An 18,485-nucleotide genomic window follows, 5' to 3' on the forward strand; every position below is an offset into this window, starting at 1 on the left:
CATCAGACCTCCTTGCGACGGTGCGTATGGATAATAATCCATATCATTTTTTATATGGCGCTTCTCTAAGCAGTCAAAGCACTTTACAATGTGAAGGGGATCTCATCATCCACCACCAGTGTGCAGCATCCACCTGGATGATGTGACGGCAGCCATATTGTTCCAGAACGCCCCCCACACACCAGCTTACTGGTGGAGAGGAGACAGTGATGAAGCCAATCAGCAGATATGGTTATTGTTAGGAGGCCATGATGGTCAGAGGCCAATGGGCAAATCTGGCCAGGATGCCGAGGTCACACCTCTACTCTTTTCAAAAGACATCCTGGGATTTTTAATGACCACAGAGAGTCAGGACCTCAGTTTAACATCTCATCTGAAGGATGTTGACAATATAGTGTCCCATTAAAACCAAGTAAGTGTTACCATAAGAATAGAAAAGAATATCTGTAAACATCTGTAAATTGATCAGCATTTTACCTGAAAACTCTTCACAAATGTTGTTAAAGAATCACGCTTTTGTAAGTCTGCTGAAATCTCTTTATCACTGGCTGACAGAAACATCAGTCTCAGTACAAACAGACACACATGAACCAGCACTGAATACAGGAGGAGCTCTGACATCACTGTAGTTCAGAGAGAGACTCAGAGAAAGTGAAAGTGAAACTAACTTGATCAGCAACAATATGGACGCCTGAAACGATCAAACTCTATAAACAACAGAATATTTAGCTGTTTAAAGACCCTTGTGGACACATCTGATACTCACAGGTAAGTGATAGAAATATAAGAGAGATTGTCCTGAACAGGTTTCTGATGGCAGTGGTCTGGTTTAGTAGGGTTTATGTCAGACTGGAATAAGTTGAACAGAAGCAGGTTTAAGCGTCAAATACTCAGCTGCTTTAGGTGTTTACTGCACTGAAATGCTATCAGAATTGTATTATAAGTATGTTATTTGATTGGTTGTAAAACAAAGTTTGGTGTTTCTGTCATTTTGTCACACGACATAAAGATAAACAGGAAAGAAACGGGAAGTAAATGACCTGCAGACAAACTGAACACAAACCTGCTTCATTGCAGCTGAAAATCAGTTTTACACTAAACAATATGAGAATGACTCTTATAATATAACATATAATATATATATATCACATTTGGGTGCTGATCAGCTTCTCTGGGTTCATTTTACAATAATGACCAGTATTTCTGTATGACAGTCACCATACCCAAGCCCAGTCAGGTGTGCCGTGGAAAATTATCCAAACTTCATATCTCTATTATATTTCATTGTTATTATTTTAAATCAGTGGGTTTTTACAAATATTTAACCAATGATACACATTAAAAAGAGCTTGTCAGTAAAACTTTGTAACGCCATTGCATCCTCAAGCTCTCAGTGAAGCTTCACCCCTCCTTCATTCAGATTAACACACCACACACAGCCTGGAGGAGACAGACCTCTGCTTTTTCACAATGCTAGTGTAAATAACTGATGTTTGAATGGTACAGAGTTTTTACTCAAACACTATGTCTGTAAAGGTTAATGTTTTTTGTGTGTTTGAAGAGCGGAGAAGAAGTAGGCTACACTGTAAAAATGACCGTGATTTTAATGGTAAAAACTGTGAAAATGCTACAGTAAAAACATGTTAAATGGTTAACAGTAAGTTCCTGTAAAATTTACAGGCAAAAACGTTTCCAGAATTCCCAGCGTTGCATTTTATATTTTGTTTGAATTTAATGTTTTTTCTTTGAAATAACTGTTTCTTCTTAGTTTTTTCTTATCAGTCATGCTTATTAGGGTTGTATGTTACATCTAATGTTGTTAAATTAATGTTTATTGCATATGTCAGTTTAATGAGTCTCACCATGATGGTTTTTGTACTTGTGTGAATGATACTGTGCACCTTCTATATATGTTATTATTTAAAATCTGCTTGTGATGGGCTTTGGTTCATCGTGTGACTTTCTCATCATCACCTGCATTTGGTGATTATCAGTGTATTTCAAAGGTACAAAACAGATTTCAGTACTTCAATAGGTGGGTATATTAACATTATATCAGATAATGAAATGACAGTATTTAACTGTAAATTTAAGTTAAAACCTAAAATGTTGTTACCGTATTGTTTACGGTAGAACTCCGGCAACCACAGCTGCCATTTTATTACCGTAAATTTTACGGATTTTTTTTTACAGTGTAGGCTATTTGCTGTTTAGTTGTAGCCATATACTTTTGTACGTTTTAAATATCCTGTGCATATAGCGCTTCATCGTTTATATCATTAGATTTTTGCCAAGTGTATCAAACAACAAGAAAAACTAAGCGCCCATATAGCTACAATAAACGTTATACTGTATAACCTGTAAAAGTTAATGAAATGTATAATGCCATGCACTTGCTCAGATACAGCTGTTCTGTTGACAGACAAAATGCAGATCTCTGTCATCCGCAGGTCAAAAACCTTGTAAACTCTATTTGAGCTTGATTCTCATATAATGTTAAGTGCAAGTGTCTGATACAATACCAACACTGACGACACAGTCTTCAATTATTGATTTATCAATAATTGAATTAAAAAAAATATTATTTTTTTAATTAGACCCCCACCCCTATTTCGAGCTCAAAAAGTGAGTTGTCACCTAAAGGTGAGGGGTTTTCATCTATGTGCTGTCCCCTGTAGGGTTAGATTGAGTACCCCCCACACCCCCCATCCTATGGTTTTGCAAAACACTACCACTGTGACCAGCTGACTGTACATGATCTATAATTGAGTTTCTTAGTCAGTACTCTTTATCACTCTTTATATTTGTAGCAAATTAGCTCGAAAGGGGAATATTTATAATTAATTATAACTGCTTATAATTAATAATAAATATTTAGATTAGATCTTAGAATTAACTGTAGCAGAATCAATATTAAAATTATTTGATCTGTCCGTCCACTGAGCAGACAATATACAGTAATTATTTATCAGTTCTAGAAAAGATTATTTTCCTGGCCAAGGAGCAATAGCCTTCCTACTTATACAGTACTTGTAGTAGTTTAACATGTAGCAAGGAGCAACATTCAGTGACTTCGAATCGTGAGCAGGACACAGAGACAATCAATTGTGAATATAAGGAATTTAATAAATGGGACTATAGCTAACATACAACTAAGCAAAGCATATATATATATATATATATATATATATATATGTATATAGAATGAAGGAAAGTAAGGAAGAGAGAGAGAAGAGCAAAAGAATGGCAGTATTTCACATCAATTAACCGCAACCTAATGAGAATCAAAATTCACCTTAAAAGGGGTTCAAACTTGAAAACGCATCTAATTAGTTGTAAACGGTTAATTGCATTGGTTTTGTTGCTGAATAAGAGTCTTGATGCAGTAGACAAGAGGTTCCTGATGATTTCTTTAGGAGTGAGCTGAAGAATTTCCTCTGGTCCTTCTGAAGATAGGAAAGTCTTCAGCGAGTCCACAAAGTTACCTGAAGGTAAAACTGCCAGAAGGTTAAACTCAAGAGGAGAGTTTTTGGAGTGTGTCCGTCTCAAGAAGAAGAGTTTTGAGCCACGATTGAACTTTTGGTAGTAGCCGCACCCACCTTTTGGGTGGAGTGGCCAATCAGAGGCATGAATTTTGAGCAGGAGAAACTTATTTTGTCTCATTTGACCCATTTGCATTTTTATTGCTGGTCTGGAGAGTTGGTGCAGTTTTACTTCAAAGCACAGTAAAAATTGTATGATGCATTTCACAATCACATAGTGTAAATCATTGTTTGAGGAATAACAAGAAGATCATTTTGATACCAAGAAAGTAACCCCTAGACGATATTAAAGCAGAGATACACTTATACACTTGAGTGAGTTTCTGAACTTTTGAAGTTTGAAGTTTGATAGGGAGACCAGAGAGGTGATCTGTCTAGCATCTTTTTGATAGTGGGGAAAGACCATTGGCAATTAAGCACCCATATAAATGTAGACGGTGAGGCCAGGTCGGTAATTTATATGCAAATGTCAATAGGCTAAAAGGGTCTCTAAAACAAAGTGTAATAGACCATCAGTGAGCCTACACAGACGCTACACATTCAACCAGCTTCATGAGGTGCATCATGGGATTCTTTGTAAACAGTATTGAAGGAGTTCACACTAATCATAAATAATGTCTCTTTCCAGTAATGTCATCCTCCATTAGTTCACTGTCTGAGGAGATTCAGTGCTCGATATGTCTGGAGGTGTTCACTGATCCAGTCACGACTCCATGTGGACACAACTTCTGCAAGATCTGTCTGAATAAGTGCTGGAACAACAGCCAGACCTGCAGCTGTCCATACTGTAAAGAAACATTCAAGCAAAGACCTGATCTCAAGATTAATACCACACTCCGAGAGCTCGTAGATCACTATAAGAAGAAAAGTCCTGAGAAAAGTCCTGAGAAAACAGCTGAAGTTCTGTGTGACATCTGTGAGGAAAGAAAGCTGAAAGCCCTGAAGTCGTGTCTGGTGTGTCAGAGCTCTTACTGTGAAACTCATCTGGAGCGTCATTTGAGAGTGACAGGTTTGAAGAAACACAAACTGATGGATCCTGTGAGTAATCTGGAGGACTATATATGTCAGAAACATGAGAGACCTCTGGATCTGTTCTGTAGAGATGATCAGACATGTGTGTGTTCAATCTGCTCTGTGAAAGACCACAAGAACCACAACACTGTTCCTATAGAAGAGGAGAGTGAACAGAAGAAGGTAGAAGTTACTACAAACTTTTAACCTTTAAGTTTTTTAAGCTTTAAAAAGGCTCATATCATGAAGAATCAGATTTCTTTGATCTTGTGAAATAAAACAGTTAATTTTTATTGCATGTTGTAAGTTTCCTCAGAAGACATTAAATCTGTCCTGATAAATGTGTCTGTGTTGTTCTGTCTATAGACTGAATTGATGAAAATACAGAGAGACGTGCAGCATATGATCCAGGACAGAATCAAGAAGATTCAAGACATCAAACACTCAGCAGAAGCCAGAACCGTGAGTTTTTTCGATATTTGTGTCACATCGTCAGTAGGTGACGACAAGTGACTGTCTTTATGAGCGAGTCATTGATTTTTATTCATTAACCCATGATTTACTCAAAAACACTGATTCATTAAAGGAAAACACCACTGTTTTTCCATATTCCAATATGTTCTTCCCTCAACTTAGACGAGTTGATACGTACCTCTCCCGTCTCAGTGCGTGCACTCAATCGCTCTAGTGTGCGGTGCCACTATGCTAGCGTTTAGCTTAGCACCATTGATTCCTTTTTATCCAAACAGGGATGAATTTAGAAGCCACCAAACACTTCCATGTTTTCCCTATTTAAAGACGGTTACATGAGTAGTTACACGAGTAAATATGGTGACACAAAATAAATCATGGCGATTTTCTAAGCGGATAAAACATGATAACTATAATGTATGGTGGAAGAGCACTTCGCAGCACTTCGACCTCGGCGGAGTAATATCATCACTCCTGAAAACTCCCCCTCTCCCTCTCCCTCTAACTTATAATACAACCAACGTGACCTGCACGCCTGCACTATCAGTAGTAGTTTGAGCAGACTCAGCTTTCAGGAGTGATGATATTACTGCGCCGAGGTCGAAGCGCGCACTAGAGCGATTGAGTATTGAGTATGAGTATGGAGAGGTACGTATCAACTTGTCTAAGTTCAGGGAAAAACATATTGGAATATGGAAAAACGGTGGCGTTTTCCTTTAAGGAATGAATCATCACTACAGTGTGTTGCGACTTTGTTTGAAACTCTTTTTGTTTGTTGGAGCAAATACAGACAAAATAACTCTAACTTCCTGTTTATTAAATTGCTGTATAAAACCAATATCACACTTTTGGTCTGGCATGGATGTGAGGGCCTGATGACTTAGTAAAGTATATCACACTTCTCCTCAACAAGACACATGATTTGAGGAATCATTCAGTGTAAATGGTGCAGGATAAAGTTTATACATCAGTTGAGGGATTTTGAAACCCCTTAAAAACACTGAAGTATGAGCAATAGTAACACAGATTCTTCTCTTAGTAAACACTGCTAAATAATTTGTTGACTGTCCTGGTTGACCAGAGAAACACAGAGAAGGAGAAAGCAGCCCGTGTCGAGCTCTTCACTGATCTCATCCGCTCCATTGAGAGATGTCAGACTGAACTGCTGGAGATGATGGAGGAGCAGCAGAAAGCAGCAGAGAAACAGGAGCAAGAGCTGATTGAAGAGCTGGAGCAGGAGATCACTGAGCTAAAGATGAGAAACACTGAGCTGGAGCAGCTCTCACACACTGAAGATCACCTCCACCTCCTACAGGTCAGTCAACATGATCTCTCTGATCAATGATAATGCAGTATATGACACCATAACACTCTCCATGCTGAAGGATTTCTCCTCTCTCCTGCTGTAGATTCACTCATCCCTGTGCAGCCCTAGAAACACCAGGAACTGGCCTGAGATCAGTATGAAGACTCATGAGAGTCTGGAGACTCTGAGGAGAGCTCTGAACCAACTGAAGGACACTATAGATGACAAACTCACACAAACTGGTACATCAATACATACACTGATCAGATAGAAACATGATGTTGTGCACAATTCTTTAAATATAACCTTCAGGTCTGATTATGTTTTATTGTCATGTGTCTCTACAGAGCTGAAGTGGATGCAGCAGTATGCAGGTACAGTGTGCTGTCTGCACTACACTAGTTTACATTCATACACTCACAGCTTCATTACTGCACTACAATCTGATTAAACACTGGATTAAATATTAAAAAACAACAGCCTCACAAAATCTGTGTATTGTGAAGTTGTGATTGATATTCTGTGTTTTCTCAGTGGATGTGACTCTGGATCCTGATACAGCTCATCCTGAACTCATTCTGTCTGATGATGGAAAACAAGTGAGACACGGAGACATTAGACAGAAACTCCCAGACAAACCAGAGAGATTTGATACATGTGTAAATGTCTTGGGAAAGGAGGGATTCTCTTCAGGGAGATTTTATTTTGAGGTGCAAGTGAAGGGAAAGACTGAATGGGATTTAGGAATCGTTCGTCTGCATTCAAAGCCAGTGAGCAAAGGACTTTCAAAATAATAATTAAAAAACTGCGTTAATGCATGATAAAATAATTGTTGTGCATTTATTGTTAATAAATGAATGCGTCAATGTGATAATAACGCGTTAACTTGCCCAGCCCTAATAAATAGACAAAAATAGATTTAAAAAAGTATCACCTGAATGTATTTTAGATTTTTTATTTTTTTGTCATGTATTGATCTTAAATGTACGGAGCCCTTTAAAGGACATTGTGGTGGAAAAAATTCAGGGTGGGAGGAAAAAATATTTTTCAAATTTTTTGCATTCTCTCGCAAAACTTTTAAGTTCCCTCGCAAAACCATTTGAGTTCGGACAAATTCTTCTTGTTTACTTTACAGCTTGCAGTGGTTACAGCTCGTATGTTCACGATGGGGCGGTCCATAGTGTTTTATTTTGAACTTGGACTCAAATAAATTAATAAAACAGTGACATTAGGACCAAATTCGATAATAATAAAAGCTGATAAAATTATTAGGCTAATATTAATAACCTTATTAATAACATTACTAAGCAGAATAGCCCAGAATATGAATGCAACACCCTGCATGTAAGCTTTTTCTCCCCCATAAAATGCTTAAGATAGGCTAATGACTGAAAACGGTGATTTAAAAATACCAAATCGTTTGCATTCATATTCTGGGCTATTCTGCTTTATTAATAGTAATATTATTAATAAGGTTATAAATATAAGCCTAACAATTTTATTAGTATTTATTATTATCGAATTTGGTCCTAATGTCACTGTTTTAAGCTACATTAAAGCGTTTTAGAATGTCCCAGAACCGTGCCTTGAACTAACCACTGTCTGACTGTATTTCTTTATACTTGAGTCCAAGTTCAAAATAAAATCTTTATGAACCGCTCCATTGTGAACACACGAGCTGCATGAACCTTTCATTATATCCTACCTTAAGCGTTTTCTATGGGGAAGAAAAGGCTTAACGTGCAGGGCGTTGCGTTCATATTCTGAACATGCGTTCATATTCTGCTTTATTAATAGTAATATTATTAATAAGGTTATTAATTTTAGCCTAATAATTTTTATCAGGATTTATAATTATCGAATTTAGTCCTCGAATGTCACTTTTAAAATATTAAGCCACATTAAGCGTTTTATTATGTCCCAAAACCGTGCCTCGAAATAAGCACTGACTGTATTACTTTATTGAGTCCAAGTTCAAATTAAACTCTATGAACTGCTCCATTGTGAACATATGATCTTTGCGAGAGAACACAAAAGTTTTGCGAGGGAACGCAAAGTTTCTCGAGGGAATGCAAAAGTTTTGCGAGAGAACGCAAAACATTTGAAAAATATTTTTTCCTCCCACCCTGAATTTTTTCCACTCACCCCGAACTTTTCCCACCACAATGTCCTTTAAAGGGCTCCATATTACTATCTTATATTGCTTTTGGTGAATTTTGTTAATTTTAGACTTTTGCTATTCCTTTTGTTCTCACATGAAGATAGCCATACTGCTGACATGGTCTAAAAAATGATACATAAATTAATTAATTTATTAAATTTAATTATTTAGAATTTATTTTAGTGAAGTAAATAACTCATTTTAATTATTAATTTATTTTTAAAGAATAGTCTTGCTGTTGCCATGTTGTTAAAATATTAATTAATTATTTAATTAAAATAAATTACTATTTTTAATAAAATAAATGATAATGTATTATTTTAATTAATTTATTATATATTTTATGATGGCATTGATGGTGGGAAAAATATAAATAAATGAATAAAATAAAATAAATGAATCATCTATAAACTATTTATTTAAATTTATATTTTTAAGGATAGTCTTGCTGCTGCCATGGTGGTACTAAAAATTATAAATTAATAAAATAAAATAAATAAATTAAATGAAAATAAATAAATTATTTATACATTATTTATTTCAATTAATTAATATTTTTAGCGACAGCCTTGCTGCTGATATGACATTAAAATAGTAAATAAATTAATTAAAATTAATAGATTATTTATAAAATTATTGTAATTAAATAAATAACAAATAACGTATTTTAATAATTTTTTTTTTTATCGATTGTTATAAATAAATAAACTTGCTATAGTTAATTAATTAAAATAAATTAGTTATGTAAGGAATAATTGATGACAGGCCCTTGAATTATTAGAAAAATAATGTACACCCGAGGTGGTGATGCGGCGCAGTGGCCGTTACACCTCGGGTGTGCATTATTTTTCAACAGATCCATATATTATAAGCATTTTTGGACTTGTCATTTCCACTTAATTTAATACTTTAGAAAGTAGTAAAGTAGGAAGTTGCAGTGTAGAGTCAGCGATATCTTAATCTTATCTTATTTGCAAAGGATTGGAAATAATTTCGATTTATTTGTATTTATTTTTTGGTTTTTGTTTCTTTTAGTAGCAATATCTGGCAACACTGCTTCCCATGGACAGGTTTTTTGCTTACAGGATTCGGTAAAGGAAACGCAAAAATTGTCATGATATTATCTGTCAGAAACGTTATTAACGCTGTCAAAAACAGTAGCATTTAACACTAGCACACAAGTGGAGCAAGTGGGTTACAGAATGAAATGAAATAACTATGCAAAAACTAGCCATGAAGAAGTCTATGCTATGTCATTCAGTATAGTTAAAATTTCAAATCACGCAATAAACATTCATAAGAGCACTAGACAAAGTTATTGTAGCAATGTATTGTTGCATGAATAATAAACAACTGATAAAATTATCCACCCTTAAATATAGTAAAGTATTAACAAATTTTGATGCAATAAATAGGGTATGATTTAAAAATGTTCATCCCTCCAAAACAGAGAAAACGTGAATGTGAATTACCTCTTTGAGTCTGTGCATCTCTCAAAAGTGTTCGGCTAATGTCTCTACACGTTACTAATAGTGAAACTTTAAGTTCATTTTCTTCACGAACAGCGCCGTTGTTACCTCGCTTGTGAGAAGTCAAGTTGTTTTTAAGTTGATGTTACAGATAAAATCGTCAGAGTAGCGCTAACAACATCAGCGCGTATGTTAACGTGTGTGAGGGAGAGACAGCGGGAGAGATAGAGTATGTGCTTTCCGTAGATAAGAAAACATAATTTTGTGGCAAAAACATGGAAATGATCTGTCGTTTTTATCATATTGATTACTATATTTATTTATTTATTTCCGGCCAGTGTCGTTGTGGGTTTTGGTCATTGTGCTGTTGTAAGACCTTTGAAATAATAGAAATCACTTGGTGAAGTGATAGGGTCATGTAATGCAGTCAAGAGCTGCCTGGAACTACATTCACCGTGCGTTTCCCCAAAAATAATTGCACACCTTAAAACAGGGGTGTCAAACTCAGTTCCTGGAGGGCCGGACCCCTGCAGAGTTTAGATTCAACCCTAATTAAACACACCTGATCCAGCTAATCAAGCCCTTCAGGCGGAGGTTTTGGGAGGAGAGCACTGGGTTGTGACTGAGGCCAAGATGGACGGAAGTGGAGTAGAGTCCGGAAGTGATCTGGATTTGGAGGACACAGATGGCGGGGGAAATGAAAGGATCAGAAGTAGTAAGTGGACTTTAGTAGAAAAGCGGAAGAGAAGAAAATAATGGAGCCAAACATCAGGAACAGAAAGTGAGAGAGAATGTCATCAGTTAAGAACAAGAAAGGATGAGTTTAAGGTACTGGTGAAGTTTATGTCGGAATAAGCAAGTAATTTGAATCCTTTGAAATTGACTAAGTCACTGAAGGAAATGGTAGGGAATATTGAAAGTGCTAAGATGTTGCGAGATGGAAAAATGATAATATTCTGCAAAGACAGTAAACAACAAAAGGCTGCTCTAGGGATTAAGGCTATATTAGGGCAAAAGGTATCTAGTCAAGTTTTGGGAGAAAAGAAATGGATAAGAGGAGTTATCACTGGAATACCAAAGAATGTATCAGTAGATACGATTAAGACAAGCATTTCAGGAGCAAAAGTAATAGATGCGAGGAGGCTGAAATATACTCGAGACAAAGAGAGGATGGACAGTCTTTCTGTAATGTTACATTTTGATGAGGAAAAATTGCCGGAAAGAGTATTTTGGGATTTATGAGCTATGTAGTTCGACCTTACATTCCACCTCCACTAAGGTGTTTTAAGTGTCAAAAATATGGACATGTGGCTATAGTTTGCAGAGGGAAGCAACGCTGTGCTAAATGTGGGGGGGGGGGATCATGAATATGGAAAATGTGAGGAAGATGTGAAACCTAAATGCTGCAATTGCAGGGGAGAACATAGTGCGGGGTATGGAGGTTTTTCAGATCAGGAAAAATGCAGTGAAGGTTCAAAATGTTAAGATAACAGAAGGAGTAACATATGCGGAGGCAATCAAGAAAGTTCAGATGAGGGGAAAAAAGGAAGCAGCAGTAGAAACAGTTGCAGATTCGAGAAGGAGAAATGAGCGTCCGAATCAGGGAAAAGAAAATGAAAGTAAGTTCATGACTGATAAATTGGCATTTGTCACGTTCATCGTAGAAGTAGTTAACTGCTCGGCACAGACTGAGAGTAGAACTGAAAGAACAAGAATAATCTTAAGAGCGGCAGAAAAGTATCTAAATGTAGAAGGAATAATAGTAGAACAGATAAATGAAAAACTGAAAATGCATGCTACTAACCCTCAGATAGTATGTGGAGGTTCATAATGGTATTTTTAATCTTGCAGTGGAATGCAAGAAGTTTAATATCAAATGGACAAGAATTCAAAAAATGGATAGATGATTTTAAGGTTAAACCTCAAATAATATGTGTACAAGAATCGTGGTTAAAGCCTAATTTAAATTTTGTGGTTTAAGGATATGAAGCAGTATGCAAAGATAGGATAGAAGGAAATGGAGGAGGAGTAATAACATTCATTAAATTAGGAGTAGCATATAGGGAGGTTAAAGTGAATGAGGAATATGAATCAGTAGTGATTGATGTAAGAAATGATAATCAAAATATAAGATTTATTAATTTTTATAATCCGTGTAAAAGATTAAATAAAGATTTGCTGAAAAATATTGGAGGAGAGGATAATATTAACATAGTATGGTGTGGTGATTTTAATGCTCATAGTACTTTGTGGGGAAGTGCAAATAATGACCAAAATGGGAATGTGATAGAAGAAATTTTAGATTGTAGTGACCTAGTGTGCCTAAATAATGGGAGTATAACAAGATTAGATTTAGTGAGAGGAAGTAATTCAGTTTTAGATTTAACTTTTGTGTCTAATATTTTAGCCAGGCAATGTGAATGGGAAGTTTTAGATCATACTAGTATGGGAAGCGATCATTATCCTATAAAATGTAGTATAGGAATAGAAAATGAAGTATGCCAAGAGGAGAAAATTCTTAGATGGAGGTTTAAAGCTGCAGATTGGGATAAGTTTAAGGATGTATGTGAAGGTAAAATGATAAGTACAAAATTTAATTTTGAAGATGTAGAGGATGCTAATAATAAAATAAATATGATGCTGTGTAGTTCAGCACAAGAGATAATAGGGTAACAATGAAAGAATGAAAAAGGCTGTACCATGGTGGACTGAAAAATGTAGTGAAGTAATTAAAACCAGAAACAGAGCTTTAAGAAAAGTTTAAAAAATCACATTCTTTTGATGATTTTATAAATTATAAGAGAACTCAGGCAGTGGTAAGAAAAGTAATAAGGATAACTAAAAGAAATTACTGGAGACAATTCTGTGATGAAATTGGTGTAAATATAGATATAAGTAATGTGTGGAATATGATTAGGAAGATGGGCGGGAAACAAATGTATAAAAGTATTCCAGTTCTAACAAAAGAGGGTAGAAATATAATGAATAATGAAGAAAAGGCAGAGGAGTTAGTAGAAGCTTTCGTTAAGGTTCATTGTAATAATAATATATCGGAAAGTATGAACGTACAAAGGGAACAAATTTTGAAAGAGAACCCTAATGTGCTGGTTCGAAAAGTGCAAATTACAGACCAATTTCTTTAACATCTAATTTATGCAAAGTAATGGAGAGAATGATAATTAACCGATTACATTATGTAATAGAAAAGAAAAATCTAATATGTTCATACCAGAGTGGATTTAGAAAAGGGCGTAATACAATGGATTCAATAGTATGTCTAGAATCTGAAATTAGAAAGGCAATGGTGAATAAAGAGGTGTTAGTAGGTGTGCTTTTTGATGTGGAAAAGGCATATGATATGCTGTGGAAAGAGGGACTTTTAGTTAAATTGGACAAGATGGGAATAAAAGGAAAAATGTACAATTGGATTATGGATTTTTTGATTAATAGGACCATACAAGTAAGGGTTGGAACAAGTTATTCTAGGACTTACTCAACAGATAATGGGACCCCACAAGGAAGTATTTGTAGCCCAGTGTTATTTAATATAATGATAAATTACATATTTTCAATGATCGGACAAGGATTTGGTAAATCTCTATATGCGGATGATGGTGCCTTATGGAAAAGGGGAAGAAATGTAGTATATGAGGAAAGTAGTGTGCAGAAAGCAGTTAATGAAGTGGAAAAATGGGTGAATAAGTGGAATTTTAGACTGTCAGTAGAAAAAACTAAAGTGATATGTTTCTCAAAAAAGAAGAAATCACCAAATATTAAACTAAAAATTTATAGTCAAATTTTAGAGCAGGTAACAGAAATTAGGTTCCTTGGAGTATAGATGGACTCAAAACTAACTTTCGCATCACATATTAAGAAAGTAATAAATAAATGTAAAAAGGGAATAAATATTTTAAGATGTTTGGCAGGGGTAGATTGGGGTGCAACCCGACAGGCATTGAAAAGAGTATATTGTGCAATGATTAGACCTATGATTGATTATGGCAGCATAGTATATAGTTCGGCATCAATATCTATGTTAAAGAAAGTAAGTGGTATTCAATCTCAAGCACTAAGAATAGGAAGTGGGGCGTTTAGAACATCACCAGTCTCAGCGATGCAGGTGGAAATGGCGGAGTTGCCTTTAGACCTCCGGAGACTTAAGTTAAAGATGGCATACTGGTGTTCTGTTAGAGGGCATGTAGAAACCCATCCAGTCAAAGATGTACTACAAAAATGTTGGGAATATGAGTTTGTAAATTATAGTAGTTTTGGATGGAATGCTGATGCAGATGCTAAGAAGATAGGAATTAATGATATAAAAATAAGCTCAACAGTAGCAATACCAATAATACCCCCTTGGCTGTTCCAAATGCCAATGGTAGATCTCCAGTTTCATTTTGAAATAAACAAAAAGGAAAGGTGTATGCCTAAAGAAATAGTAGTGCATCAATATTTGAAACAAAACTATTTAAATAGTATTCAAATATATACTGATGGGTCAAAATATCCAGATTCTGGGTATACAGCAGCAGCCATATTTATACCCTATTTTAAATATAGCATTGTTAAGAGGCTATCTAATGATGTATCTGTTTTCACAACAGAAATGATGGCAATTCTAATGGCTATGCAGTGGGTGGAAGAAATTAATCCAATAAGTGTAGTAGTTTGTTCAGACTCATACACAGTATTAAACAGTTTAAGTAGTGGTAAATCAGCAGCTAGACAGGATATACTCTATGAAATTTTACATAATTTATATAGAGTAAATCAAACAGGAGTAAGAGTAGAGTTTCTATGGATACATGCCCGTGTAGGTGTAGAAGGGAACGAGGAGGTGGATAAACTGGCTAAGTCAGCATTGAGAAAAGAAGAGATTGACATAGAAATTCCTTTAAGTAAAACAGAAGTAAAAGGTATTATTAAAACAGCAGTTGGAAGTATGTGGCAAAATGTATGGAATAAAGAGTCAAAAGGGAGACACCTATTTAGCATTCAACATAAAGTGGGGATGGAAAGAAAGGTATATGGAAACCGAAGAGAAGATACTGTTATAACCAGGATCCGTATAGGACACTCTAACCTTAATTATTCATTGCTTATAATAGGAAAAAGTGAGTCAGATTGCTATAATTACTGTGGAATAACAGAAACAGTTCAACATGTGCTCTTACATTGTGAGGCATATAACTGTCAAAGAAAGCAGTTTGTTGAAAAACTAAGAGATATGGAAATCAGTGACATTTCAGTTAAGAATATATTTCAGAATGCACAGAAACAGTTAAGGGTGTATGATTTTCTTCTTAAATATTTGAGAGATACTGATTTGATTAGAAGAATTTAGTTAGTTAGTTTGTTTTTGTTCTTTTCCCTATTTATTTATTTATTATTATTATTATTTTTTGTTTAGAATATAATAGTTTCGTTCATCAAGGCCTCACACTCCATCCCAGTAGGTGGCGGAAATGCACCTTAAGCTGGTTTGCCAACCGCCATTAAACGCAAAAGAAGAAGAAGAAGAAGAAGCCCTTCAGGCTTATTTGAAAACTGCATGGTTTGTGTGTTGGAGCAGGGCTGGAGCTAAAGGGTGCTTCTCAAACGGAAGGCTGCATCCTTCCTAGTTCAGTCCTTCAGAGTCTTGTAGGCTAGAGTCCTCATCGGCATATAAACGCTAGAATGAGACGGTCTAGCAAAGACTATAGAATACCCAAGACATGTCACTCGTATCTTTTGAATGGGGAAAAATGCAACACTCAATATGGCCGCTCAATCGCAGGAAGCCCCGCCTTCTGAATGAAAGAGCCAATCACTAATCGGTAAAGTCAACGCGTCACTGCAGCTGCTGTTAGAAGTGCCGGTTGCTATAGAAACAGTCAGCGTTTTGAGACGTGCGCTTAGAACTGCGCATGCGCACTGGCTGATCTAGCCTGAAAAATAAGCTTTTTATAACGCTATTTGAGCAAAAGAAACAACATTTATGATACAGTTGTCGTCAGATTTCTTTGGTGATTTCAAATATGAAATTTAATTGTAAGCTTAGTGAACAGTTTTGGAGAATTTGATGTTTCCCCATTCAAAGAGATAGGAGCTGCACTTGGATGCCCGAGAGGCGTTTCAAAGATGGCCGCCGAGTGACATGACTTGTCTTAAAGAGACTTTGGGTCTAGTAAGTGTGCGTGGCTACGTCACATATGTTCCCGCCCTCACAGTCATGGCACGAAAACACTAATAAAACTTAGTTTTGGAAAAATACTTTGTATTACAAATCTTATGAAAAATTATATTATTTGGCATTCTGTTAATGCAATACAATGAATCACAGCCGTCTGCAATCTCCCGGTGGCTTAAGTTATTGGCAGTTTAGCATTTAGCAAGTAATTTACACCAAAACAAAGGATAACATCTATCCTTTCATGTCCGAAAACATTATTTTTGTCTTAGATTTAATAATAAATTCAGACAAGTTTTTCATTTTTCGTCAGTTTCTTTTCATGAAATGGAATGGGTTCAAAGGATTGAAGGTCACAAAGGATGCATCCCATGCATCCTTCAAATTCAGCCGAATGAAGGACGCGAAACGAAGGCTGCCTTCCAAGGATGCAAGCGATGTTTGATGATATGGCAGCCAAGCTCTTTGAGAAACACCCATTCTGTGCAGGGCTGCGGCCCTCCAGGAACTGAGTTTGACACCAGTGCCTTAGAACGTTCGTCAGCCAATCAGATTCAAGCATTCAATGGCCCTGTAGTATAATCTAATATTATACATTATGAATAATTTAATTAATTTATTTTTAATGATAGACTTGCTGAAAATGAATAAAATTCTAAATTTAGAATTTAATTAATTTTCAGCAAGTCTACCATTAAAAATAAATAAATTAACATATATATATATATAATGCATATCTTTCTGTCTCACTAGCCGTCCGGTCTGAGAGGCCCTAGTCGTTCAGGTCAAGGTCAGTGTGGGAAGGAGCCGTGGAAGATGATCGCGAGTGTTTCCCTCACTGAAGACGTCCAGCTGAATAAAGCGGAGAAGGCCTGGAAGCCATCAGTGATGCGCAGCGGCCATGTCGATGAAGACGACCCTGAGACGCTGAAGACGCAGGAGCTGTTCAGACGCGTGAGCAGCGTGTTGAACAAACTGACGCCGCAGACGTTCCAGCCGCTGATGAAGCAGGTGACAGAACTGACCATCGACACAGAGGAGCGCCTGAAAGGAGTGGTCGAGCTCATCTTCGAGAAGGCCATTTCTGAGCCCAACTCCTCTGTCGTCTACGCCAACATGTGCCGCTGCCTCATGGGGGTGAGTGTGAGCCAAATACTGTCAGCGCAATAGCAGCTCCTGCAGCGTCTAGTTTGTGTTTCATCATCTGTCTCTCATCGCAGCTGAATGTTCCCACCACGGATAAACCTGGAGTGACGTTCAATTTCAGGAAGCTGCTGCTGAATCGTTGTCAGAAAGAGTTTGAGAAGGACAAAGATGATGAAACATTTGAGAAGCAGAAGGAGTTTGATGCCGCCACAGGGGTTTGAACAACACACACACACACACACCTGAGCGGACTGATATGTAGGGGTTGTGGCAGGGCAGTCTTTTTGCAATTTTTCTGATTTAAAATTGTGATTTCAATTTTATACTTTTTTTTTTCAACTTCCAGGTTTGCTGTGCTTGTTTGTTGGGTTGCACAAATTAGCCAACTATTTTGTGATTATATATCAATATAACTGTTGTTATTGTTATTATTACTTAATAATATAAGAAATATTACTAATGTAATATTCCACTGTAATATTAAAAAATAAGAAAAATGTAGGAATTTCAGAAAAAATGTAATAATAATATATATTTTTAATTATTTTATTTTACATTTTAATTTTATTTATATTTTTTAAATACCATTTCAATACCCATCATCCATTGCACTGACGACACACACACACACGTTCGTTTTTGTGCAAAGTCGGGACATTCCATAGGCGTAATGGTTTTATAGTGTACTTACTGTATGTGCTATTGTCCTACACCAACACTACACCTAAACCTACCCCTTACAGGAAACTGTGCAATTCAACTTTCCCCAAAAAAACCTCATTCTGAGTGATTTATAAGCGTTTTGAAAAGTGGGGACATGGGTCAATGTCCTGAGATGTCACCTTCACCTTGTAATACCTGTCTTACCTTTGTCATTATACACATCTATGTCCTGACTTTTCACAAAAACGCGCGCACACACACACACACACACACACACACACACACATAGCTGATTGCACTGATCACACAGCTTACTTAAGCCATGGACTTCCTTAGACAAATCGCCGAGTATTTTTCTGCGTATAGCACTCTCCTAGTACCTTACCGAGCCATTCCGTGTTTCTGTTCAGTTCCAGTATTGTCCTGCGTTTATCACTCCCCTAGTGTTAGCTGCGATACGGAACCTGTTTCTTGTTTTCTAGTCTGTGTTCCCTGTATTTACGCCTGTCTCACCGTTCAGACTCTGTTTATGCCTCGCCTGGACTAT

The 18,485-nt window shown here is 36.3% G+C and overlaps 2 protein-coding genes across 3 annotated transcripts in view; both read left to right on the forward strand.

The window, feature by feature from the left end:
* Positions 1–18,485, forward strand: part of LOC131542181 (E3 ubiquitin-protein ligase TRIM39-like) — a 189,591-nt gene that overhangs the window by 26,479 nt on the left and 144,627 nt on the right. The window lies entirely within an intron of this gene.
* LOC131541934 (uncharacterized) overlaps positions 1–18,485 on the forward strand; it is a 39,233-nt gene that overhangs the window by 17,701 nt on the left and 3,047 nt on the right. Inside the window, 7 exon segments of the mRNA XM_058777991.1 lie at positions 4,171–4,736; positions 4,920–5,015; positions 6,106–6,339; positions 6,434–6,704; positions 6,865–7,100; positions 16,883–17,266; positions 17,350–17,490. Of these exon segments, the coding sequence (XP_058633974.1) occupies positions 4,171–4,736; positions 4,920–5,015; positions 6,106–6,339; positions 6,434–6,704; positions 6,865–7,100; positions 16,883–17,266; positions 17,350–17,490 (1,928 nt within the window).

Source organism: Onychostoma macrolepis, chromosome 06 (genome assembly GCF_012432095.1).
Source record: "Onychostoma macrolepis isolate SWU-2019 chromosome 06, ASM1243209v1, whole genome shotgun sequence".
Classification (NCBI taxonomy): domain Eukaryota; kingdom Metazoa; phylum Chordata; class Actinopteri; order Cypriniformes; family Cyprinidae; genus Onychostoma; species Onychostoma macrolepis.